The sequence below is a fragment of the Salvelinus sp. IW2-2015 genome, linkage group LG8, assembly GCF_002910315.2.
Source record: "Salvelinus sp. IW2-2015 linkage group LG8, ASM291031v2, whole genome shotgun sequence".
NCBI lineage: Eukaryota > Metazoa > Chordata > Actinopteri > Salmoniformes > Salmonidae > Salvelinus > Salvelinus sp. IW2-2015.
In genome coordinates, this window is record NC_036848.1 from 29,699,305 (window position 1) to 29,726,157 (window position 26,853).

Sequence of the window (26,853 nt, forward strand, 5' to 3'; positions counted from 1 at the left end):
CTTACTGGTACAGTAATATGTACTGTACTTTCATAATGAGAAGGATCCATCACTAAAACCATTCAAATGTTTTTACACAACTGCAAGAAAACTGGTGGAAGAGATTGACTGTTCACCCCAGAGCAGGAGACCCACATTGTAAATATGGTCATTGCAATTAACTGCATCAGACTCAGAGAACTGCAGGACCACATAATGGCAGATAACACCATATTACAAAACGTCAACAGAGTGAGCCTCTGCACTGTCTCGTCTACTGAAATGCAATAGAATTAGGACAAAGCAGCTGTACAGAGTCCCTTTCGAAAGAAACTCAGACCGTGTAAAACAACTGAGATATGATTACTGGATCTGGAAGTGTATGGTGCTACATCATATTGACTGATCCCTGTCTTTTCGTACTGTGCTACATTGTTTTGTCTTGTCTCTTTCAGAGAGTCATGGAGCTAGAAGCAGATGCAGTGCATCATGAGCTAATATATGTGGATGAGGGAGGTTTCAACCTTGCAAAAACAAGGGGCTGCTGCAGAAATATCAGTGGACACCGTGCCATCATCAACGTCCCGGGACAACGTGGTGGCAACATAACAATGTGTGTGGCTATTAGTCAAAACGGCGTCCTTCACCATCATGCAATCCTAGGCCCATACAACACTGCACACATTATCACATTTCTGGACACCCTCCATAACAGACTAATCCCTGATGACCAGAGGCCAGAGCAGACCAGGTACGTTATCATCTGGGACAATGTTAGTTTCCCCCGGGGTTGCTGTGGTCCGCAATTGGTTCACAGATCACCCACATTTCATCGCACTCAATCTACCCCCATACTCTCCGTTCTTGAATCCTATTGAAGAATTCTTCTCTGCATGGTGTTGGAAGGTGTATGATCGCCAGTCCCACCAACGCGTAGACCTTCTACAGGCAATGGTGGAGGCTTGTGGAGACACTCCAGGCGATACTTTCCACGCTGCCTAGCTCAAGACAACATCGCATGTGATGTGGGTGAAGTCTTATGGCCAGACCCACAAAGAAGGCGAGATGTAGCCTCATCTTTTCAGTTATTTTTCTTCTAGCAATTTTTTATTTTTTTTCTCTTACTGCGCTTTTGTTGTTTGAGGAGTGTTAGAACATTTAGAGATTTTTTTTAACTTTTCCCCCTTATTTGTATTGATAGTGTGTTATGTTCGGAATCCACATCCATACTTTACACATTTGGATACCTGTGTGTATGTGTTTACTACATGTATGACAACTTTATTGCAAACTGCTATGCCCTGCACACAGAAAAGCAAAAGCCACAAGTGTTTTTAATTTATACTATCAGTGCGTAGTTGGTGCTTCATGTGCATATTCAAATGATGGTTTGTGTGTACTGTATTGACGCAAAAACATTTTTTTTTAAAAAGAGTTTGAAGAGTTTTGCAAGAATTGTTTGCTTTTGCAAGAGATGTATAATGTTTTGGTGTAAGGTTTTGTGGTTAGTGTGGAGTTTTGCAAAAAATAGCCTATAGTTGCAAAGATAGTGCCTAAGCAATCAGAAAAAACTGTAATAATTGCAAGCCTCACATTCTCTTTGCAGAAACTCAAATGCCTTGTCCTCTAGCCCCCTCTAGTGGAATGTTTCCTCTAGATATAAAACGTGTCCTTGTATTCTCTCGACCAGTTACACTAACCATTCCGGTCCCTCCTTTTATCCGTCTCCCTGCTTCCCCAGGTGGGTCCGAGGAGAACACAAGTTCAGCCCTCCTGGCAGTGAAACGTATCGAAGCGTTCTTCCCCGCTGTGGACCTGGCCACTCTCGGGGGTTACTTTAAGTCCCGGAACTGGCCCCATCCTGACCTTTGACCTACTGTATGACTAATCACACTGACTTCAATGAGCGATGGGTGCATGAGACACTGAGGTATTGCTCCTTGCTTATAATTCTGGATCAAATACACTACGAAAACAAACATGTTGACATAATGTGGTCACCCTGATATTGGGGAATTCGTGACACCCTGTAAAAATGACATTTAATTGTATTAATCTGTTTTGCTTGTCAACAGCATGCACTGTTGCCATCTACTGTATGCAATAAATAATGACCAATCCTTCCCATGTTTAGGGATATGTCACTGTGCCAAAGATGCTTTGTTACAATAGGAGAGTTGAGGGGATGACAAACCGTCCATGTTGGGCTCACATAGCAAGACAGTTAAACTGTACCACCATTGTGTGTCTTTTGATAATAAAAGGTTCATTTTAGGACAAAAATAGACATTCCATGTATTATTGCAATTCATTTTGTACGCCTAGCAAGTTGTCCATCAACTAACCTAGTGGTTTAAATCATCCAACGTGAGATGTCCTTCCCATTAAATCATCTTACTAGAGTGACATTGCAGTGTTGTACGTCATACACATTCCCCTAATTGTTGTGTGTCTTTGTGTTACAGGGATCTGATAGGATCCAATGCATAAAAAGGGAGAGCTAATCAGTGGAAGAGGTGTATCTTTCTTCTTGCAGTTGGGTGTGTGAACCGCTTACAGAGTTGTGATAACAGTAACGGACGAGAACCCTGAGGGGACAATGCTCCCTCCTGTCCTTGCATCCCACAATGCATATTTCTCCCAGCATGGCCAATTTGAATTGTGTTCACCTCATCACAAATACCTGAGCCACCTGCACTGTTTGTACAGGTACACTATATATGATGGAAAACAGAATTGATGCCTACCTACAGTCAATTTATCTGATTCAATCTGCTGATTTTGCTATTTGTAGGTCAAAACAACATTTGGTGGCAGCGGGAGGATGTGACTGCACCTGTGTGCCAGAAGATGCACTGACCATTTATGACCACTTCTGTGATAAGTTACCACTTTGAACAACTTGATAAGTCGCCACTGTGAAAAATGCCCTTGTTTTTCTACGTAGTTGTGGAGGTGAGTGAGTGTGTTGTCTGTCTGTACAGGTAGAAGGTAGAGTCATCCAGATGGATGTAACGCTACATAGAAGTGTGAAGGTCCAGACTGTGGGCATCTGCTGCCTCTAATGAGGACTAATAGCTATGCCAGCGGGACCGGACAGCCTCATGTCCCTCACAGTCCAAATAAGAAACACAAGGAAGTTACAAAACATTTTATACTGTCTCAGCACAAGACTATATTAGAACATGATTGTGCCAATGGGCAATTTTCATATAAGAGATTCAAATACAATTTTAATTGTCACATGCTTGGTAAACAACTGGTGAAGACTAACAGTGAAATGCTTACTTACGGGCCCTTCCCAACAATGCATAAACCAATAGAAAATTATTAGAATAATAGAAAAACAATTGTAACACAAGGAAGAAACACATTCACAATGAGCAATGATAGCTTGGCTATATACATGGGGTACCAGTGCCGAGTCGATGTGCAGGGGTACAAAGTAATTGAGGTAGATATGTACATATAGGTAGGGGTAAAGTGACTAGGCAACAGGATAGGTAATAGACAGTAGCAGCAGCATATGTGGTGAGTGTGGAGGTGTTTAAGTGTGTGTGTGTGTGTGGTGAATGTGTGCCTGTGTGTACATGTTATGAGTGTGTGTGTGTGTGTGTTGGAGTGTCAGTATAAGTATGTGTGTGTGTGTGTGTGTGTGTGTGTGTGTGTGTGTGTGTGTGTGTGTGTGTGTGTGTGTGTGTGTGTGTGTGTGTGTGTGTGTGTGTGTGTGTGTGTGTGTGTGTTGGAGTGTCAGTATAAGTATGTGTGAGTGTGTGGATAGAGTCCAGTGTGTGCATAGAGTCAAAAAAGAATTAGTGCACATGGACTCACTAGTCACATACAAATGAACAGGACAGGTGAATAGTCTATATGAAAACTCACAGTGTTGTGACCATAATCCCGTAATGTTTCACAGGCATTACGCCATTCATATGACGTTGACATGTTGTCATAACCATAGTAGCCTTTGTTGTTATGGTAGATTGTGTCCCATCTTACCCAAACCCCCAGGACAAGCAATGCCTTTCTACTGGTATTATTGGAATAGAACCTTAAGCTATAGCAGGTTTAAATGAAAAGATGACTGTGAAATAAATTATTATCTGTCGGTCTCTGTGAATCACTCATGAGGTGGATAGGCCACTTGCGGTTATATAAAGTACTTGATATTCATCACTAGAAATAAACGGTAAGGACAGAACATTATACTCTAAATGTAATGTCCACTTGAAATAAAGGGGACCCAGTGAATCATGTTTGACTTTACTGTAAGTGGCGTGGGTTGTGTGCGATTAAACTACTTCATTTCAACTAGTCTGACACAGTAAAGTGTGAGTTCAAGTAGGCAACTGGCTGGGAAATGCAACCATCCAGTTTTTCTTCACCTTTACATAACTGTCTATAGAAGATGTAGATATACACTTAGTATACAACACACCTGCACTTGCCATGACATAGACTGACTAAGTGAATCCAGGTGAAAGCTATGATCCCTTATTGATGTCACTTGTTAAATCCATTTCAATCAGTGTAGATGAACGGGAGGAGACAGGTTAAAGAAGGATTTTAAAGCCTTGAGACAATTGATTGTGTATGTGTGCCACTGAGAGGGTGAATGGACAAAACAAAATACTCAAGTGCCTTTGAACAAGGTAAGTGCCAGGCGCCCTAGTTTGTGTCAAGAACTGCAACACTGCTGGGTGTTTTCCACGCTCAACAGTTACCCAATGTGTGGTCGAGAATGGTCCAACACCCCAAACATCCAGCCAACGTGACACAACTGTGGGAAGCATTGGAGTAAACATGGGCCAGCATCCCTGTGGAACGCTTTGAACACCTTGTAGTTGTAGATGCCACATGCCCAGACGAATTGAGGCTGTTCTGAGGGCAAAATGGTGGGGTGCAACTCAATATTCGGAAGGTATTCCCAATGTTTGATATACTCAGTGTTTGTGGTCACCAAACATGTGGATTTTTGCATATGTGAATACTTTTTGCATCACTGACTACTGTACACCACAAACACAACCCGCTGTACCTTAAACGCACAAACGCTCTCACCAGTAGTAGCGATGCTACCCTGCTCTGCAAGATGCGCGCACTAAACACCATATTGTGCTTGCCTTCCGTTATTGGTGTGAACCGTGCGCCATATAGGGGAGGGTAGAGAGAGCGAGCGAGCGAGAGAGAGAGAGCTGTCAAATCTGTTTAGATTACTGCATAAACAGTTTGAACTGGCAGGAGATGTATTCACCAATGGTAATTGCGCTCAGCGGACAAGGAAAGCTATACACTTGCATGTGCACTTAAAACGACGCGGATATGTCTACAGTCATGATTTTTACGCACCGGTGAAACGTATTTTTTTTCATATCATAGATTATTCAAAAGAACAAAGGATATTATCAGATCAGTGAACACCATATTTATAGTCTAGTTATTGCACAAATAATTATATACAACAGGCGGGAATTCCGTTAAAAGTGAAACATGTCCAGGAAAAAGACAGTGAAAGGCAAGGGGACCTCCAAAAGCCCGACTGCATCCCCGAACAAGAGCAAAGACAGCGGGAAAAGTGGTAAAGGGATCGGAGCCGGGGCTCCATCCAACGGATTGGTCTATCCGAGCCGCCCCTCACTCAGCAACAGTAGGGAGTTTTATGATATCACTTTTAAGGTAAGACTTTTTACACACACATATTGTCAATATTCTCCAATCTCCAGTTGGCCATATCAGTCACTCAAATAGGCTACTTCAATGTTGATGTGCCCCTCAGGGTATAGTGACAGACAGTGGGACTCGAGCCTTTTGGCGTCCCTAAGCGACATTTGGTTCTGTCCAGTGTAGATAGCTAGGCCTTTAACTATGAAAGACACATGAGATACATTTATTTCATTATTTTATTTTATTATTTCCATCATTGACCGGCTGGTGTTTCAGCCCTAAATCTTTGATAGCAAATATTTCGTTTTAACATCCCACAAACCAGCTTGTAAAAAATGTAATGAAAGAAACTTAAACACAACAACACAGTCAAAAAGTGGCATGATGTAATTTGGGGTTCCATTCTGATGCATGCTCCAAAACATATATAAAAGCGCGGCATCGTCGATTGTCTTCATAGCGTTGAATTCGGAAGTTTACATACACTTAGGTTGGAGTCATTAATTAAAACTTGTTTTTCAACCACTCCACAGATTTCTTGATAACAAACTATCGATTTGGCAAGTCGGTTAGGTTGGGTTAGGACATCTACTTTGTGCATGACACAAGTAATGTTTCCAACAATTGTTTACAGACAGATTATTTCACTTATAATTCACTGTATCACAATTCCAGTGGGTCAGAAGTTTACATACACTAAGTTGACTGTGCCTTTAAACAGCTTGTAAAATTCCATAAAATGATGTTATGGCTTTAGAAGCTTCTGATAGGCTAATTGACATCATTTGAGTCAATTGGAGGTGTACCTGTGGATGTATTTCTTTGTAGTAAAAAATTGTAGACCTCCACAAGTCTGGTTCATCCTTGGGAGCAATTTCCAAACACCTGAAGGTACCACGTTCATCTGTACAAACAATAATACGCAAGTATAAACACCATTTGACCACACAGCCGTCATACCACTCAGGAAGGAGACGCGTTCTGTCTCCTAGAGATGAACGTACTTTGGTGCGAAAAGTGCAAATCAATCCCAGAACAACAGCAACCATGTGAAGATGCTGGAGGAAACAGGTACAAAAGTATCTATATCCACAGTAAAACGAGTCCTATATCGACATAACCTGAAAGGCCGCTCAGCAAGGAAGAAGCCACTGCTCCAAAACCGCCATAAAAAAGCCAGACTACGGTTTGCAACTGCACATGGGGACAAAAATCTTACTTTTTGGAGAAAACTGCTACAGTTGAAGTCAGAAGTTTACATTTTTTAATTTAACTACCCCAAGTCAGTTATGAACAAATTCTTATTTACAATGACAGCCTACAAACAGTGGGTTAACTACCTAGTTCAGGGGCAGAACAACAGATTTTTACCTTGTCAGCTCGGGGATTCGAACTAGCAACCTTTCAGTTACTGGCCCAATGCTCTAACCACTAGGCTACCTGCCGCCTACATACATGTTAGCCAAATACATTTAAACTCAGTTTTTCACAATTCCTGACATTTAATCCTAGTAAAAATTCCCTCTCTTAGGTCCGTTAGGATCACCACTTTATTTGAAGAATGTGAAATGTCAGAATAATAGTTGAGAGAATGATTTATTTCAGCTTTTATTTCTTTCATCACATTCCCAGTGGGTCAGAAGTTTACATACACTCAATTAGTATTTGGTAACATTGCCTTTAAATGGTTTAACTTGGGTCAAACATTTCGGGTAGCCTTCAACAAGCTTCTCACAATAAGTTGGGTGAATTTTGGCCCATTCCTCCTGACAGAGCTGGTGTAACTGAGTCAGGTTTGTAGGCCTCCTTGCTCGCACACGCTTTTTCCTTTCTGCCCACACATTTTCTATAGCATTGAGGTCAGGGCTTTGTGATGGCCACTCCAATACCTTGACTTTGTTGTCCTTAAGCCATTATGCCACAAGTTTGGAAGTATGCTTGTGGTCATTGTTCATTTGGAAGACCCATTTGCGACCAACCTTTAACTTCCTGACTGATGTCTTGAGATGTTGCTTCAATATATCCACATAATTTTCATTTCTCATGATGCCATATATTTTGTGAAGTGCACCAGACCCCCCTGCAGCAAAGCACCCCCACAACATGATGCTGCCACCCCCGTGCTTCACGGTTGGGATGGTGTTCTTCGGCTTGCAAGCCTTCCCCTTTTTCCTCCAAACATAACGATGGTCATTATGGCCAAACAGTTTAATTTTTGTTTCATCAGACCAGATTTTTGGCCCCATGTGTAGTTGCAAACCGTAGTCTGGCTTTTTTTATGGCGGTTTTGGAGCAGTGGCTTCTTCCTTGCTGAGCGGCCTTTCAGGTTATGTCGATATAGGACTCGTTTTACTGTGGATATATGCTGGAGGAAACAGGTACAAAAGTATCTATTGTTTGTACAGATGAATGTGGTACCTTCAGGCGTTTGGAAATTTCTCATAAGAATGAACCAGACTTGTGGAGGCCTATAATTATTTTCTGAGGTCTTGGCTGATTTCTTTTGATTTTCCCATGATGTCAAGCAAAGGGGCACTGAGTTTGAAGTTAGGCCTTGAAATACATCCATAGGTACACCTCCAATTGACTCAAATGATGTCAATTAGCCTATCAGAAGCTTCTAAGGCCATGACATCATTTTATGTAATTTTCCAAGCTGTTTAAAGGCACAGTCAACTTAGTGTATGTAAACTTCTGACCCACTGGAATTGTGATACAGTGAATTATAAGTGAAATAATCTGTCTGTAAACGATTGTTGGAAACATTACTTGTGTCGTGCATGAATTAGATGTCCCAACTGACTTGCCAAAACTATAGTTTGTTAACAAGAAATCTGTGGAGTGGTTGAAAAATTAGTTTTAATGACTCCAACCTAAGTGTGTGTAAACTTCTGACTTCAACTGTATATAAGGTTGTTTTGGTGTTATCTGAATATAAAAGCAAACATTCTGACCAGCATCAATATCATCAAAAGGTTAAAGTAAATCAAGACATTTTAGAACCAAGGCACATGACATTTGCCTAATGATTGTTATGGATGTTTGGTTACATTACACTGCATAATGAACCGACATTACCGACTGTATTGTCAACTCCTGGGCCACAGCTGTGTCAACAAGGATATGGGAGACAAGCGTGTGCCACTGCCAAAGCAGCACTCAAACATGCACAATGGGACAAGAACAAACACTGACATGCTACGCAGGGCACCACACCACAGTACAGTACAAAAGGGATTCTGAGCCTGGCATCGGAAAGTGTGTACGAGTCATCAATCATTTATACATTCAGATTACTGTAGTAGCTGAATGCGAGTGTTGCCTAGTTGTATCATGCCATCTGGTTGTGTGTGTGTGTGTGTGTGTGTGTGTGTGTGTGGGGGGGGGGGGGTGTATGTGGAAAAGTGTCATTTCCAACGATGCATAGGATCTAGTGTGCATATCCAGGTCAAACCTTTATACCTTTATTTCTTATTATAAACTGGGTGGTTCGAGCAATGAATGCCAATTGGCTGACAGCCATGATATATCAGTATGCCATGGGTATACGGTCTGATATATTATTTTTACTGCTCTAATTACGTTGGTAACCAGTTTTTAATTGCAATAAGGTAGCTCTGGGATTTGTGGTATATGACCATTATACCATGGCTAAGGGCTGTGTACAGGCACACCACGTTGCGTTGTGCATAAGAACAGCCCTTAGCCGTGGTATGTTGGCCATATACCACACCTCCTCAGGCCTTATTGCTTAAACCTAAACTTACTCTAAAATCCATTCTCAAGTTAAGTTCTATAGCCTCCACAGCTAAACTGCCCTGCGATACTGCGATACTACAATGACCAACTTGAGAACACTGGAAAATTAGCCTAGTTTTGCCCCATGCCCCCTCTTCAGTTCCGGTGCCCCCTGTTCTTTCCACCTCTTTCCCAGATCGCTACCATAGTCTTTCTCTTTGATGTGAGAGTGAGTGCTTCGCTTAGATGCCAGCTTGTTTACTCTGTAGCTGTGTATTTTTATGTGAACTGAACTCCTGTGTTTTTGAAGATGTGAATTCATTTGTCCCTCCGAGCTATTTGAGCACAGTCTGAGCTACACTTCCCACGCATATGCAAACAAGCAGGCAGGCAGGCAGGCACGCATGCACCGCACACAACACGCCACACACACACAGCACACACACAATCAACACAAACACACAACACACACACAACACACATCACAGCACACACCCACACACACACACGACACACACACACACACACACACAACACACACACACACACACACACACACACCACACACACACCACACACACACACACACATCACACACACACACACACACACACTACACACACAATCACACACACACACACACACCCCTCTGAGTCTCCCTTTTATCGTTGATCCACCTATTCTGGTCTCCCCTGGCCTTGACTTACAGTTTAATAGAGTGAGTTTGCCACACTAAGAGGGAAAGAAGTCTGAGGTAGACAGTGATTCGTGTCAGAGATGGAGATCTGGAGGCAGGTTAGGTGATTTCTCAGACAGACACAGACTAATTACCCGGACTTAGACAAATCACCTCACTGTGTGTAGTAGAGCTACATGGTGTGGTGATCATTGACCTTCACTACATAGCACAATACCATTGGGATTCAGAGGAGATGGAGGTGCTCAGCAGATGGAGATGTATCTGCCGGTTTTTCGGTCTGTCTTTCTCTTTTTCTCTTTGTCTCTTTGTCTCTCCCTGTCTGTTTCTGTCTCTCTCGTTGTCTCTGTCTCTGTCTCTGTCCGTCTCTCTGTATCTCTCTCTCTCGCTCACGCGCTCTCTCGCTCTCTCTCTCTCTCTCTCACTCTGGGTGTATAGGCTGTGTATAAGCCCGACAATGTGGATAATCTTCCAAGGGACCATGAGAACATAAAATTAAGTAATTTGTGTCTCTCTACAGGTGATGCTGGTGGGAGACTCAGGTGTAGGGAAGACTTGCCTGTTGGTTCGCTTCAAGGATGGAGCTTTCCTGGCCGGTAGCTTTATTTCTACTGTGGGGATTGACTTCAGGGTGAGTAGACACCACACTCACACTCGCACACGCACACACGCACACACCACACCACACATACACATGATTGATTATTTGAAGAATCCGGATATGTCTATTAAGAAATCCTGCAGGAACCAAGTAAAGTGCAAAGACTTCAAATGTATAAAAGGATATTTTGGAATTGAAAAGTGGGTTAGCCTTTTTAAGATTTCACGAGATCCAATAGAATTTCAGATATTGATTCAAGGCTTCAATATTCTTTAAGTTCAGCCCTCCATTGTCATATGTATTATAGATATATTTCCTTTTGACCTTTTCTGGTTTACCATTCCATTTAAACTAAAATATCTTGGCTTGAAACTGCTTAAAGATGGAAGTGATCGATCAACTGAGAGACAATGAAGGTGTTAATCATTGTCACTCTGCCATATGAAGACACAGTTTTACTTTTCCACGGCAATAGTATTTCGTCAATTTTGGCTAGATTCAAATCAAAGTTGGCCTTTACATGATCCTTCATTATTTCTAGAATGTGGATGCCAAGCATGTCCACTGGGAAGAAGATGTTAGTCAAGTTCTGATAACGGGGTTAGGGGTTCCTCAAAAGAAAAAAATGATACTAAAATATTGTACTTGCTCCTTTCCTATGCTTCCTGGCTGATGTTTTGGTCACTTTTGAATGCTGGCGGTGCTCTCACTCTAGTGGTAGCATGAGACGGAGTCTACAACCCACACAAGTGGCTCAGGTAGTGCAGTTCTCCAGGATGGCACATCAATGCGAGCTGTGGCAAAAAGGTTTGCTGTGTCTGTCAGCGTAGTGTCCAGAGCATGGAGGCGCTACCAGGAGACAGGCCAGTACATCAGGAGACGTGGAGGAGGCCGTAGGAGGGCAACAACCCAGCAGCAGTACCGCTACCTCGCCTTTGTGCAAGGAGGTGCACTGCCAGAGCCCTGCAAAATGACCTCCAGCAGGCCACAAATGTGCATGTGTCAGCATATGGTCTCACAAGGGGTCTGAGGATCTCATCTCGGTACCTAATGGCAGTCAGGCTACCTCTGGCGAGCACATGGAGGGTGTGCGGCCCACAAAGAATGCCACCCACACATGACTGACCCACCGCCAAACGGTCATGCTGGAGGTGTTGCAGGCAGCAGAACGTTCTCACACGGCGTCTCCAGACTCTGTCACGTCTGTCACATGTGCTCATGTGCTCAGTGTGAACCTGCTTTCATCGTGTGAAGAGCAAGGGCGGCCAGTGGCGAATTTGCCAATTCTGGTGTTCTCTGGCAAATGCCAAACGTCTGCACGGTGCTGGGCTGTAAGCACAACCCCCAGTGGACGTCGGGCCCTCATACCACCCTCATGGAGTCTGTTTCTGACCGTTTTGAGGCAGACACATGCACATTTTTGGCGGCTGCTGGAGGTCATTTTGCAGGGCTTGGTAGTTGCTCCTCCTTGCACAAAGGCGGAGGTAGCGGTCCTGCTGCTGGTTGTTGCCCTCCTACGGCCTCCTCCACGTCTCCTGATGTACTGGCCTGTCTCCTGGTAGCGCTCCATGCTCTGGACACTAAGCTGACAGACAAGCAAACCTTCTTGCCACAGCTCGCATTGATGTGCATCCTGGATGAACTGCACTACCCTGAGCCACTTGTGTGGGTTGTAGACTCGTCTCAGCTACCACTGAGTGAGAGCACCGCCAGCATTCAAAAGTGACCAAACATCAGCCAGGAAGCCATAGGATGAGAGTGGTCTGTGGTCACCACCTGCAGAATCACTCCTTTTTTGGGGGTGTCTTGCTAATTGCCTATAATTTCCACCTTTTGTCTATTCCATTTGCACAACAGCATGTGAAATTTATTGTCAATCAGTGTTGCTTCCTAATTGGACAGTTTGATTTCACAGAAGTGTGATTGACTTGGAGTTACATTGTGTTGTTTAAGTGTTCCCTTTATTTTTTTGAGCAGTGTAATACCATTAATCCTTTCTGCATAAAGGCTCTCAAGCTCATGTTGTCTACTCGGAGGGTTTACTACTGCATATACATTTGTTTATTCAAATCATTTATCTTTCATTTAATACATTTTCCCTCCTAAGATGTTTTTTTTTCTTCCATGATGACCACTTGGGGCTGTAACTACGTATGAGGACACCGAGATCCAGACCTCGGTAATGTTTTAATAAAAAAATAAAACATATATAGATTTTGTACACGATAAAGAAACAAAATGATGGGTCACCATCTAAATATTGCTCCCAGCGTTGATCAAAGATCAGAATGCTTATATTCTTGATCTGACAGAGCTCCAATCGCACCTGCCTCTTTGCGAATGAGTGGAATTATGAACAGTGGTTTGTTCGTTATGTTCACCTGCGTCCTCAGGATTTTTAGCAGCACATTCACCACTCTCTCAAACAGCAAACTCCGCTCTCTCACGGCACGTGACACAAACTACCCCAGCTCGGAGTCGACTCAAAGTAGGCAACTAGAGACGATGCTGGCAGTGTGTTTGCGAGATGCCCGGACAAAAGGCAAATTTAAAACTGCCCCGCGACCACACAAACAAAAACGACTCTCGAAGAATGAGTGCACAATTGGTAAATAGTCGCTTATAGATATATCAGTCAGTCAGGTGGCTAGCTGCAGCCAGAGACTTCTATAGCAGTAACCTTGAAGGGCTCTGGTTAGTATTACTTAGCCAGCTAGAAGGATGAAGTAAGAAGCTAACGTTAATAGGGATAGGCATCCCGCAAGCGGAGGGAGCGCGATTCAAATAAATAATCATAAAAATGATGGATATTAAGCATTTAGGTACATATAAGTGTCTTATATCAGCTGAAAGCTTAAATTCTTGTTAATCTAACTGCATTGTCCAATTTACAGTAGCTATTACAGCAAAAACATGCCATGCGATTGTTTGAGGACGGCACCCCACATTGAGAAATAAGGGGCCTAGCCATGTAGTCTACCTCAGGAGGAGCTAAAACTAGACTACTAAATTCTCATAATAACTTTGCTTTACAGAGACTAGGCTACCCAGACAGACAGTTATGTGGCGCTCAGTGGTGAAGCATAGGAGACAGAGAGATAGAGAGGAAGCAAGCAAAGAGAGAGGTTAATACAGTGGTTCCCAAACATGGGGTCGGGGCCCCAAAATCTGTACTACTAATCTTATGAAACAAGTTAGGAACTTAAAAAAAAAAAAGATATGTTTCAATATGAACATCTCCACATGGTCTATCTTCCCAATAGGCCTACATTAAAATGCAATCAAAATGCAAACCGTTTTAAGAAATATCATACTTTTTCGTTTTATATCGGTGGTTGTTCGTCTTATCTCGATCACCCAATGGAGTTTCTAGTTTACCCATTAGCCACCTTTTTTTTACCACTGCACCATTGATATAATACAGAATCGTTAGTAATATTGTAATAATTCATGTGAATTTGATAATACGATCATCTGTGTGCTCCATTGATGTCTGTTTGTGCAGAGCTTGATTAGTAATGCCTAGGAATTCAAATTTGAACACTATGTAATTTGAGAAAAGAGATAACTATATAAAGAGTTGAGGATTTTATGCAATTCATCATTACAACTGACTGAACAGCTGATGCTACGTATCAGTGTGAATAATTTCTCATATTTCCCCCCTTTCAGGGGTATAACATTACAATTGTATAGCTAATAAGCTATGTGTTTGTAGATCGACTGAGATGAAGGAACCGACAGCAGCCAAGGTGATAATGGCTGGAGTAATCTTTGCTTGTCTTTTCTGTTCTCCAAATAGCATTTTAAATGTTTGTAATTGAATAGAAATGCAGTAAATGAGCTTCAACTTTCAAAAAATGTCCTGAGGGAGAGAGACTTACCCCTTACGGACCTCACTAAAATTCAAAACCTGGTTACGGCCCTGGTGACCATTGCTTATGGACACCAATACCCTTTCCTATCCAAACTGTATCTCCAGTTCCACCCCTGGGGTTTGTATGTTTTCCCATTTTGCTGAAACTACACTGAACAAAAATATAAACACAAAAAGCAACCATTTCAAAGATTTGACTAAATTACACTTACTACAAGGAAATCAGTCAATTGAAATAAATTCATGAAGCCCTAATCAATGGATTTCACATGACTGGGAATATAGATATATATCTGTTGGTCACAGATACCTTAAAAAAAAGGTAGGGGCGTGGCTCAGAAAACCAGTCAGTGTCTGGTGTGACCACCATTTGCCTCATGCAGCGTGACACATCTCCTTCGCGTACAGTTGATCATGCTGTTGATTGTGGCCTGTGGAATGTTGTCCCACTCTTCTTCAATGGCTATGCAAAGTTGCTGGATATTGGTGGGAACTGGAACACGCTGCCATACACGTCGATCCAGAGCATCCCAAACATGCTCAATGGGTGACATTTCTGGTGAGTATGCCGGCCATGGAAGAACTGGTACACTTTCAGCTTTCAGGAATTGTGTAAAGATCCTTGCGACATCGGGCTGTGTATTATCATGCTGAAACATGAGGTGAATGGCACAACAATGGGCCTCAGGATCTCGTCACGGTATCGCTGTGCATTCAAATTGCCATCGATAAAATGTAATTGTGTTTCTTGGTCCGTAGCTTATGCCTGTTCATACCATAACCCCACCGACACCATGGGGCACTCTGTTCACAATGTTAACATCAGCAAACCACTCGCCCACACGACGCCATACACGCTGTCTGTCATCTGCCTGGTACTGTTGAAACCGGGATTCATCCATGAAGAACACACTTCTCCAGCGTGCCAGTGGCCATCAAAGATGAGCATTTGCCCACTGAAGTCAATTACGACGTCGAACTACAGTCAGGTCAAGACCCTGATATGGGATGACAAGCACGCAGATGAGCTTCCATGAGACGGTTGCTGACAGTTTGTGCATAAATTCTTTGGTTGTGCAAACCAACAGTTTCATCAGCTGTCCGGGTCTTTGGTCTCAGATGATTCCGCAGGTGTAGAAGCCGGATGTGGATGTCCTGGACTGGCATGGTCTGAGGTTGAGAGGCCGGTTGGACGTACTGCCAAATTCTCTAAAACAATATTGGAGGCTTATGGTCGAGAAATTAACATTCAACAGCTCTGGTGGACATTCCTGCAGTCAGCATGCCAATTGCCCACTCCCTCAAAACTTGAGACATCTGTGGCATTGAGTTGTGTGACAAAACGGCACATTTTAGAGTGGCCTTTTATTGTCCCCAGCACAAGGTCCACCTGTGTAATGAACATAATCAGCTTCTTGATATGCCACACCTGTCGGGTGGATCAATTATCTTGGCAAAGGAGAAATGCTCACTAACAGGGATGTAAACAAATTTGTGCACAAAACTGGAGAGAAATTAGCTTTCTGTGCGTATGGAAAATATCCGCAACCTTTAATTTCAGCTCATGAAACATGGGACCAACACTTTACATGTTGCGTTTATATTTTTGTTCAGTATAGACATCCTACCATACTAAAGCCAACTCGTACAGAAGCAGCACGGAACAGAACCTGTTTAAAGCCCGGACAGTTCAGTTCAGTTTGGTACTTATTACAAGTGGAAAAGAGGTCAAAGTGAGACAGAAGCACAAAGGAGCAGTGGTGGAAAAAGTACTCAAATATCATACTTGAGTAAAAGTAAAGATAGTAGAAAATGACTCAAAGTGAAAGTCACCCAGTAAAATACTACTTGAGTAAAAGTAAAGATAGTAGAAAATGAGTCAAAGTGAAAGTCACCCAGTAAAATACTACTTGAGTAAAAGTCTAAAAGTATTTGTTTTTAAATATACTTTCGTATCAAAAGTAAATGTAATTGCAAAAATATACTTAAGTATACAAAAGTAAAAGTAAAAATAATTTAAAATTCCTTATATTAAGCAAACCAGACGGCACTATTTTCTTGTTTTCATTTTAATTGCGGATAGCCAGGGGCACACTCCAACACAGACACTAATTTATAAACAAAGCATTTTGGTTTACTGGGTCCGCCAGATCAGAGTCAGTAGGGATGACCAGGGATGTTCTCTTGACAAGCGTGTGAATTGGACCATTTTCCTGTCAAAATGTAATGAGAACCTTTGGGTGTCAGGGAAAATGTATGGAGTAAAAAGTACATTATTTTCTTTAGGAATGTAGTGAAGTAAAAGTAAAAGTAGTCAAAAAAGATAAATAGTAAAGTACAGATACCCCCAAAAAACAACTAAGTCTCTTTACTTAAGTACTTTACACCACTGCAAATGATACACACACAGTGTCAGAGAGAGCAAAAACACTCAATCTCATGCTATTCTCCTCAATATATCTGTTTAACTTTCTCTCCTCCTCTTCCTCCTTCATTTGTTTGACTTCTTGATGAAACATAATGAGTAAAGTGAATGACTCACAGACAGTTTCAAGTGCGGATGCCCATGATAACACTCATACACTATATTTATTCTGTGTTTGCGCAGCGAGCACACTGATGCCATTAGGATATGAGGAAGGCGGCATGGGCGGCTGGTTGATTTGATTTATCTTTCCCTTCATTGGCAGAGGGAGTCCTGGGTTTATTTTTCACATCAGTCGTCGTCGGTATGTCTCAGGAGTGTGCTTGCTCATGTGTGGGAGCTATTAAACTGGAGTTTACCATTCAGTTTCCTTCCTTCTCTTCTGAGGGATGGAGAGGGAGAGGGAGAGATCGATGTGTGTTTGTGTTGGGGGCTGAAATGCGTTTCAAACAGTATGTTAGCGAGTGAAGAGAGAGGGAATGGGAGAAAGAGGGTGAGATAATGAAAGATTGGTAGTAAAATGATTTGACAAAGGGCTAAAAGGGAAAACAATGTACTATATTAGGAGGTAGAGAGGGAGAGAGAGGCCAATGTCTCTCTCTCTCTCTCTCTCTCTCTCTCTCTCTCTCTCTCTCTCTCTCTCTCTCTCTCTCTCTCTCCTCTAGTGCTAGTAACTCGCAGCAGTACACCAGCTAATCATTAAAGGAGCGGTGCGGCCAGCGAGGAGGCCAGGGGAGCCACAACACCTCTTCCATGTGTTGTGTAGCGTGACAGGACTCACTGACCAGTGACCACACAGGGACATGGGTAATTGCAATGTGGCAATCTGAGGTGATGTGTGCACAATTAGACCAAGCTCTTAACTTGGGAAAAGGATTGAAAAGAAATTGCTCATTTTAAATTTTGTTCTTTTCTCTGAAGAACAGGGTGCTGTTGAATCATCGCAGTCTCAATAAATACGAAATCACACTCCTAATGATACCGTAGAACAGAAAGATTTATTCAAAGATGCATTTCATGATTTATTCATGGTTTTAACATTAAACTCTCCTAGCCTGGAGGTTGGAATGATACATGGAGAGGTTTTTTTAAGGAAAAATGTGACTTTTATTGAGGCCATAACAGTTCCTCAAACATGTCCTGTCAGCAAGACTTCAGCTTCATGAGGTAAACACCTGGAATGCATTTTAATTAACAGGTGTGCTTTCTTAAAAGTTCATTTGTGGAATATCTTTCCTTCTTAATGCGTTTGAGCCAATCAGTTGTGTTGTGACAAGGTAGGGGTGGTATACAGAAGAGAGGTATGAGGTGGTATGGGTGGTATACAGCCCTATTTGGTAATAGACCAAGTCCATATTATGGCAAGAACAGCTCAAATAAGCAAAGTCAAATGACAATCCATCATTACTTTAAGACATGAAGGTCAGGTAATACAGACAATTTCAAGAACTTTGAAAGTTTTTTCAGGTGCAGTCGCAAAAACCATCAAGCGCTATGATGAAATAAAATAAAGAAAAACCCTTGAATGAGTAGGTTTTCTAAAACTTTTGACCGGTAGAATGAACTGTTTCGCTGCCAGACAAGGTTCCGTTGATAGCCAGGTGTAGCAGTGGTAAGCTGTTGGGACTGCTGTTGGGACACTGCTGTTGGGACAGCTTTATGTAGGCCCTAACAGTTTTTGGGCACCGTTTGTCACCGTTATAGTGCAATTAATGTTTTGTTGTGGCTTTGCTGGCATACATCCCCCACATTTGTGGGTGGTTTGCCCCACCAAGATTTGCATGCTAAAATCACCACAGGAAACAATACAATAGCAATAGCATCAACAACAACAAAAATGACGCTAACTTGAGTCCACTTTATCCTCACTAACTCGTCAACAGCAGAACAGTTCCTCTGCCGAGAAGGAGAGAGAATTATTAATAATCAAATCTGAGTTCAATTCCTTACTCTGATTAAGAGCGGAATTTTTAATTCATAGAGTCCGACAAACTGATTGTCAGGACGGTCATAGGCCTAGCTTCCTCTTAGCTAGTAAATTGCGCAATAATGATAGTCTTGCTGACATTGTTTCCATTCGTTCTGACGACGGTGTTCTCCTGAGTGATTCACCATCAATCAATTTACAATTTAAACATTACAATGAAAATACCTCAGGCAGCATGAGACCCTTTTTGAGGGCTTGAATCTACTGTCACTCTCCTCCTAGGATGCACAGATGACCTATAACCTATAACGCTCAATGAACTGCATGATGATGCATTGGAAGATATGAACCGAGGTAAATCCCCTGGATGGGATGACATCCCACGGGAGTTCGATTTCTCTGTTACATAAGAAAGGAAAAGACCCAATTCTCTGTTCAAGTCATTGGCCTCTCTACCTCATTAACAGTGACATGGTTCTAGCCAAACGTCTTGAAAACATTTTACCCAAAGTTCATTTTACTAGTTCATCCTGATCAAACAGGTTTTGTCAAACATAGATTGGCGTCGGACAATCGGAGACGTCTCCTACATATCCTACACATTACACCCATGTTGACGCCGATGCTTCCCACAGTTGTGTCAAGTTGGCTGGATGACCTTTGGGTGGTGGACCATTCTTTATACACACAGGAAACTGTTGAGCGTGAAACACCCAACAGCGTTGACGTTCTTGACGCACTCAAACTGGTGACCTGGCACCTACTAGCATAAACCGTTCAAAGGCACATACATATTTTGTCTTGCCCATTCATCCCCTGACTGGTACACATACACAATCAATGTCTCAATTTTCTCAAGGCTTAAAAGGTATTCTTTAACCTGTCTCCTCTCCTTCATCTACACTGATTGAAGTGGATTTAACAAGTGACACGAATAAGGAATCATAACTTTCACCTGGATTCACCTGGTCAGTCTTTGTCATGGAAAGAGTAGATGTTCCTAATGTTTTGTACACTCAGTGCAGTTGTCCTTGTCACTTTGGTTTTTGCTTGGTTCTTGCTTGGTCAATATCTCCCTTTGAATCTAACATGAGACCAAATGTCCCTAGTTCATGTTGCATATGCCCTTTTCTCTTGACACAGTATTGAATTGTTCCTTCCCTGGTGGTGCAGCATGTGTCAAGCTTAGCCTTGTGTTAATGCTAACGCCAAACCAGTGTGGCCTTTTCTCTTATCGGCCAGACAAACAGAAAGTACACAGTTAAAGATCCAGGAACACAGGAGCGACCGTCCGAGCAGCAGGGCTTATAGTCAGCCTTATCTTTATTACACCTCTGCTACGGCAGTAACTCTGTCTGTCTGTCTGTCTGTCTGTCTGTCTGTCTGTCTGTCTGTCTGTCTGTCTGTCTGTCTGTCTGTCTGTCTGTCTGTCTGTCTGTCTCTGCGCTGCGTCCTTCGTTGTCTGTCTGTCTGTCTGTCTGTCTGTCTGTCTGTCTGTCTGTCTGTCTGTCTGTTCTGTCTGTCTGTCTGTCTGTCTGCTGTCTGTCTGTCTGTCTGTCTGTCTGTCTGTCTGTCTGTCTGTCTGTCTGTCTGTCTGTCTGTCTGTCTGTCTGTCTGTCTGTCTGTCTGTCTGTCTGTCTGTCTGTCTGTCTGTCTGTCTGTCTGTCTGTCTGTCTGTCTGTCTGTCTGTCTGTCTGTCTGTCTGTCTGTCTGTCTGTCTGTCTGTCTGTCTGTCTGTCTGTCTGTCTGTCTGTCTGTCTGTCTGTCTGTCTGTCTGTCTGTCTGTCTGTCTGTCTGTCTGAGTCACCTCAGTGTGAAGACGGACGGACTGTTCATTCTGCAGATGCATTGTTGCGTAGCCTGGTCTCAGATCTGTGTGTGTTGTCTTGCCAACTCTTTTGAGAGAGTTGAGTGCTGCAAACAGTATAATTGCAGACACATAGCTACAGACTCGACTTGATTATGCATTCTCAAACTATTCTCAAGGCTACTCATTTTCTACACACTGAGGGTTTGTCAATGTTCATTTCACATAAAAATAGGTGAGTTCCCCACATGTGGGGAAGCTTTGGAAGCCTGAGATGTGTGAGTAAAACACATTCTCAGATCACAATAGGGAAAACGCCAGAACTTGAAGATTATCAAGACCAAGGTTTCACTATGTTTGCATAAGCATTCATTACTATTCAACTTCCCCCCTTTCCATATTTATTATTCTTCTGATCTGCTCTGCTCCTGTTTTGGGGTGTGCTAATGTATTCCTGTAGCACACCCAGAAGCGAGTTTGGGAAACCCTGCTACAGAACCACTTTGCCTGTACATTACAGGTGATACTAAGTTAATTATATAAAGGAATAGTTTAACAAACCCTGTTATTTAGGACTATAGGACAGGCCTGGGAGAGGTGACTCAATGGGCTGTGATGACACACACACACCTGAAGCCGCAGAGACTGTTGTTAGGGCTGCGTTACCTTGACAACGGCTCTACTTGTCCTAGCTGTTATGTACTGTATGCACGTGAGGTGTACCACCATAGAAATAGAATCCATTCATATGTGTACTACACTTTGTTGCTTGGCTAGCTGGCTGGTCCTTCTGTGTGGTGAGATGTCAATTGTTATCTATGATTGGAGCTACATTCGCCTGCATAAGAAGCCTTTTCTTTTCCTCGTGTTTCCCCCAAGATGCTTGCAGCTTATGTTTCGGTGCAGCAGCTGTCAGAGCAAGGGAGAGATAACGATCGTCGAATCCAATTCCAGTCCAAATCTCTTAAAATACCAGGTAAATACCAGACTGCAAGAGGGCTGTCATTTTAAGCCTTACCAATCTCTGTTCGGCAGGACGAGCCATCCTAAGGGGATAATAGTTTCGGGGAGACATCTGGATGAGAAGCCTGGCGTTTAAAGCTTAGATCTATGGGGTGAGGTGCGTCGCCCCTCCCTAGGGTCCAGGAATGCTCCGGTCGGGGTCTTTGTGGGGTGGTTAGTATGCAGGTTGGCACGGTAGGAAGACATCGCCACCTGGCACAATGCTCTGTTCAAAGGAAAGCTTTCGAAAAGCACATGTCAGGTCACAGGCCACTTCTCGCCATAAGGCAGGTGATGTGTCTCTGGGAGTACAATGTCCCCGGCAGAGGATGGTTGAACCGGAGGAGGAAGGACATGTTTAAGAAGTTTGATTTACCCATTTTGTTGCCAAAACTTGTTTTAGAAGTTTATATACTTGTCATAATTGGCGTCAACAAGTGAGTGAGTGAGTGAGTCAGTAAGTGAGTCCCAGTGACTCAAAGTGATCAGCCTAGTGTGTGGGTGAGGCAACATAACAGTTAAGAGTGTGTCAAGTCCTCCTCCCCACATGAAAATGTTGACTCAGACACAGCCTGCCTGGCACAGCCTGGCATCAGGTCCCTGACACTTCCGGGAGAAGTGGCATTTCTATACCCCCATGTTGTTGCCCTGAAGTCATACAGCGTGTGTATGTTTGCCACCTCCTGCCCCCGATGTGTCACACATTCAACGGTCTCAAACAAGCCGCCTTGCCACCTGAGGATGCCGCTAGGAGGGTTTGCACACCAGCAGGTTGCCATACGCACTAAAAACAACAACGTACTGAGCCTGTCTGTTTGTCTCGCCCCCAGTTACACAGATACACACACACTCCCCTCTTATCTGACAGGACACTTTGTTTATGAACCCCCTCCATATCCCATCTCTGTTTGTAGAGTCAGGTGATATGATAAGCTGAGGCTAAACACTGGCCGTGTCCGAATATCCATACTTGTGTCTTAAATAGTAGGCCATTTGAGTATGCGAAAATAGAATGTTTTATAGTATGTGCATTTTCTCAAATCTAGTATGCTTTAAATGCCAGGATGTTATACTCATTTTTGTTCTTCATCTAGTAGAATTCGATGCGCACTTTCCCACAATGCATTGGAAGAGGTGGGATGTGAGGGATAGGCCCTAGTTCTCTTCAAGTATCCAAACAAAACAAGGCTACTTATTTGGGAAGTTTTTTACATTTATTTTTACCCAAAGTGGATTTCTGTTTACTCATTGAAAAGTGTTTCTTGTTCTCTTGGCCTTCGTCAGAGCTTTGAAGCCAAACACTAAGCCATCTTTTGATTTCTGAATGTGTCTGTCCCGGGGACTCAGGATGTGGCTGCGTTATTGATGTCATGTTAATCAGGCCTTTTGATATGAAGATATGGATTTATTTTTATTTTTGTAGGCTAGGCTACCTATTTCTTGATTTAATTTATGGATCAAGCCTTAGCCGTCAATCTTATCTCGTTCCCAATGATCAGTGCTTTAGTTTATTATGTTGCTGTCCAGCGGTTCTGAATTTGTTGCGCAACCGACGGTCCACGTTTTTCTGTTCAATAGCATTTTGATTTGAATATTTGAAAAGTTTTGGTGTGTGTACTAGGCAATTTTCTAAAATGTATATATGTCACAGCACTTTGGTTACACTAATAACTATGTTGAAATGGAACCAAATGATCTGTTTGTCCTTTTTAAATAGGATAGATGGGCTATATGGTCTTCTACGGTATAGGTCCAATGTCATAGTCTGCCTATAACCAGCCTGAGTAGTCCTATAACTCCATTCCTATCCTATTCAGAGTTTAGAGAAATTAATCGAATTGGAAATGAGCTATTATCAGGCTGGTTGATGTGATGCATGTCTGTTGAATGTGGAAAAATCCACCTGCACTCGGCTCCGCCCCACCTACTATTTACCAAACAGTACGTGCTAAATAGTATGTAACGATGCTGAGAACATAGTATGCATGTTTAAGTATGTAGTACGCTGGTATGGATATTCGGACACGGCCCACTGTGAATGCACATGAGACTTCATTAGGCCTTTATTACCAATAAAGAGGACTCAGGGGTAGGGACTGGCTGCCTCAGACAGGTGTACGAACTACATGGAGGAAGAAGGTGTAAGAATTGTCCAAGAGTTGCTAAATCGGTCTGAACATCTGGTCGAAATGACGAGGACAGCTCAGGCTGCCGTGGCCTGTGATGATTGGTTGATATTGTAACGTGATCATGGATGATTAATCGTGCCTTGGAGGAGGGGAGAGAGAGGGGTCGCTGCATCTTTTTCTCTGCGTTCATCGATCGCCTAACAAATCTTACCTGCCAACTTCACACGAGGAAATTGAGTAGAGCAAGTGTCACGGATCTACTACAGCACACGTAAGGTTCACACACACACACACACACACACACACACACACACACACACACACACACACACACACACACACACACACACACACACACACACAACACTTCTGATCTACTTTGGAAAACTGAATACATTCAACCGAAAGGTTCACTGTGGAGAATTTCTCACTGAAAATCAGCGATTCGGTCTCAGACTAGACTAATACCATGGTACAAGTCACATCAATCAATGTTAGTGGTAATTGACACCAAAATCCAGCAAGTTGAATAGCCTACAGGACAGATGAGTCTCTTCTGTGTTTCCTAATCTGGAATTACATTTCTAACTGTTAACAGCTTGGATGGAGCTGTCTCTTGTGTTACTATAACTGTAGTGATATCTGTTTTGGTAGGCCATCATTGTAAATAAGAATTTGTTTTTTTAACTGACTTGTCTAGTTAAATAAAGGTTAAATAAAATAAAATAAATAAATACAATCTGGATGATGGACTGTAAAGTCATTGAAATGGTTAATCTGGTAACTAAACCACCATGTTATTACGTTTTAATATTCCGATGCCTTTTTCTCTCTCCCTTCAATATGTGCATTCTCCCCCATCACTTTCACCTTTTCTTTTATGTGTCCTTTATTTATACAGGTGGTCTCATTGATATAAAATCTATTCGGCAAGAGAGACCAGTTCTTCCAATCTCTTTCATTTTGATGAAGGTCCAAAGGGACAGTGACCCTTCTTGGTCATAAACAGTAATAGGTCTGCATATAATCACTCAGCCAGTGACCACTATCATCCCCATGGTGACCTCAGAGGTCACCCCAGCACAGCCCCACTGACATTTAACCTCTGACTTTTGTCACTTCCTGGTTTTATTATAATCCTGTGAGGTTCGGCCTTAGGCCCCTTTCTGATTAATGCATGAAGCAGGTGAAGAGGAAGAATGAGGGAAAGGATTTTCTGCTCTGGAGGGGCCCATCTATTACAGTATATATTGGTGCCTGGAGACAGGGGGGAGCTATTGATCGGTGGCGGAACACTGTAATGTTGTAGTAATATTTTCAAGGTTTTGTACTGGACAATGGTTATTATGGGCTGTCTATCTTCTTGTGATTATGGATGGTAATCTTGTGATGGCATGGATGCAGGTAGAACATGTTGCATTTTTCAAATGTGTGTAATTGTGTCTGCACATTTGTAGTACTCCCTCACATCCATTCCTTCTCTCCTCTCATTTCCTCCTCTCCTTCTCTCCTCTCCATTCCTTCTCTCCTCTCATTCCCTCCTCTCCTTCTCTTCTCTCCTTCTCTCTTCCCTCACTCCATTCCTTTCTCCTCTCCTTCTCTCCTCTCCCTCACATCCATTCCTTCTCTCCTCTCCCTCACATCCATTCCTTCTCTCCTCTCCTCTCCTCTCCCTCACATCCATTCCAATAGAAAGAAAGAGAGAAAGGGCAGGAGCAGATTAAAAGACAGAAGAGACAGATGGAGCGTCACAGATAAAAGGGGCGGTCAGACCAGTGTGAAGCGAGCGAAGAAGAAGAGGAATAAGAACCTTTTAGAGGAAGAAGAGAGGCACAGAGGGAGACAAAGCCAGGATAAGTCGGGTCTTTACTGGGCTCAGGGCTTATGGACCGTGTCCATAGAGGTGCAGGATGCATAGGAGAGATTTCAGATAGATATACTGTGCAGTTGCTGCATGGTGGATTAAACTTTATAGGATACAAATAGTGTTTGTGTGTATACTGTAGATGAGATGTCAGGAGTGTTCTCAATCTTCTACGACTTCATTTTCTCTCCCAGCTCAGCAACATTGAGTGCTAATACAATCAGCCCTGTCTGGCCAGTGGTAATTACCCAAAGTGTTCGTTATTTAATTATGTCTGGCTAATGCCTGCTTGAAGGCAATCTAGGTGATTCATGCAAATGACTGCACCCTATAATAGAGTTTTACAGTGTTGTAATTTCAGTGTCAGAACATTAGAGTTTTACTTGAACCTCACAGCATGGGGGTTGCTTCCATGGAAAAATAATACTTCGAATTGGAAAAGCACCTTAGATCACAGCAATTTAACTGCACCCTCGTGGTTACACTAAATATTGTCTGCCGTCCACCCATCACAGACCCATTGACTTGAATAGGGATGTCCATTCTAGTGATTCTATTTCTATGGTTTCATATCTGTTGTTCTCCTATGCACACCCGGTATTTTTCTTTATCTAAGGCGACCAGCTGCAATAGGAGAATGAGTTTGCACAAAACACTCTTTATGAAAGTACATTACATACTGTACTGTATATCATAAGGCCTTTATTTGAGGGCCTAGTTGCACCCTAACACAGTGGTCTGAAACTCCTGGTTTACAGGCCACATCAAGCCTGCAAGTCACATTATGCTGGCTTGCAAATTGATGTGTAATTATTTTTGGGCTGCCAGGGCAGTGATGTAGTCGATTAAGGCAGCCCCCCGCACCTCTCTGATTCAGAGGGGTTGGGTTAAATGTGGAAGACACATTTCGGTTGAATGTATTCAGTTGTGCAAATGACTAGGTAACCCATTTCCCTTTTCCCAACCACCTGCAATAGGATTGTGAGTTTGCTCAACATTTGGGTATATAACTGGACCAGCATACAGCGTTGCTGTATTTCGTAATTCGACTCAACACATTTTTATACATTCAGCTCACTGTGAGCAAAGTTTGTTGAGTGAACAAACGTTCACACTTTAGCTACATTTCTTGTCCTTCTGAAG

At 42.7% G+C, this 26,853-nt stretch overlaps 1 protein-coding gene and 1 pseudogene across 1 annotated transcript in view; both read left to right on the forward strand.

The window, feature by feature from the left end:
• Window positions 1-1,851, forward strand: part of LOC111968219 (lipase maturation factor 1-like) — a 68,831-nt pseudogene extending 66,980 nt beyond the window's left edge.
• Window positions 1,852-5,200: 3,349 nt separating this feature from the next.
• Window positions 5,201-26,853, forward strand: part of LOC111967022 (ras-related protein Rab-26) — an 83,584-nt gene continuing 61,931 nt past the window's right edge. The window contains exons 1-2 of the mRNA XM_023991927.2: window positions 5,201-5,655; window positions 10,599-10,709. Of these exons, the coding sequence (XP_023847695.1) occupies window positions 5,470-5,655; window positions 10,599-10,709 (297 nt within the window). The 5' untranslated portion in view covers window positions 5,201-5,469. The remainder of the gene's footprint in view (window positions 5,656-10,598; window positions 10,710-26,853) is intronic.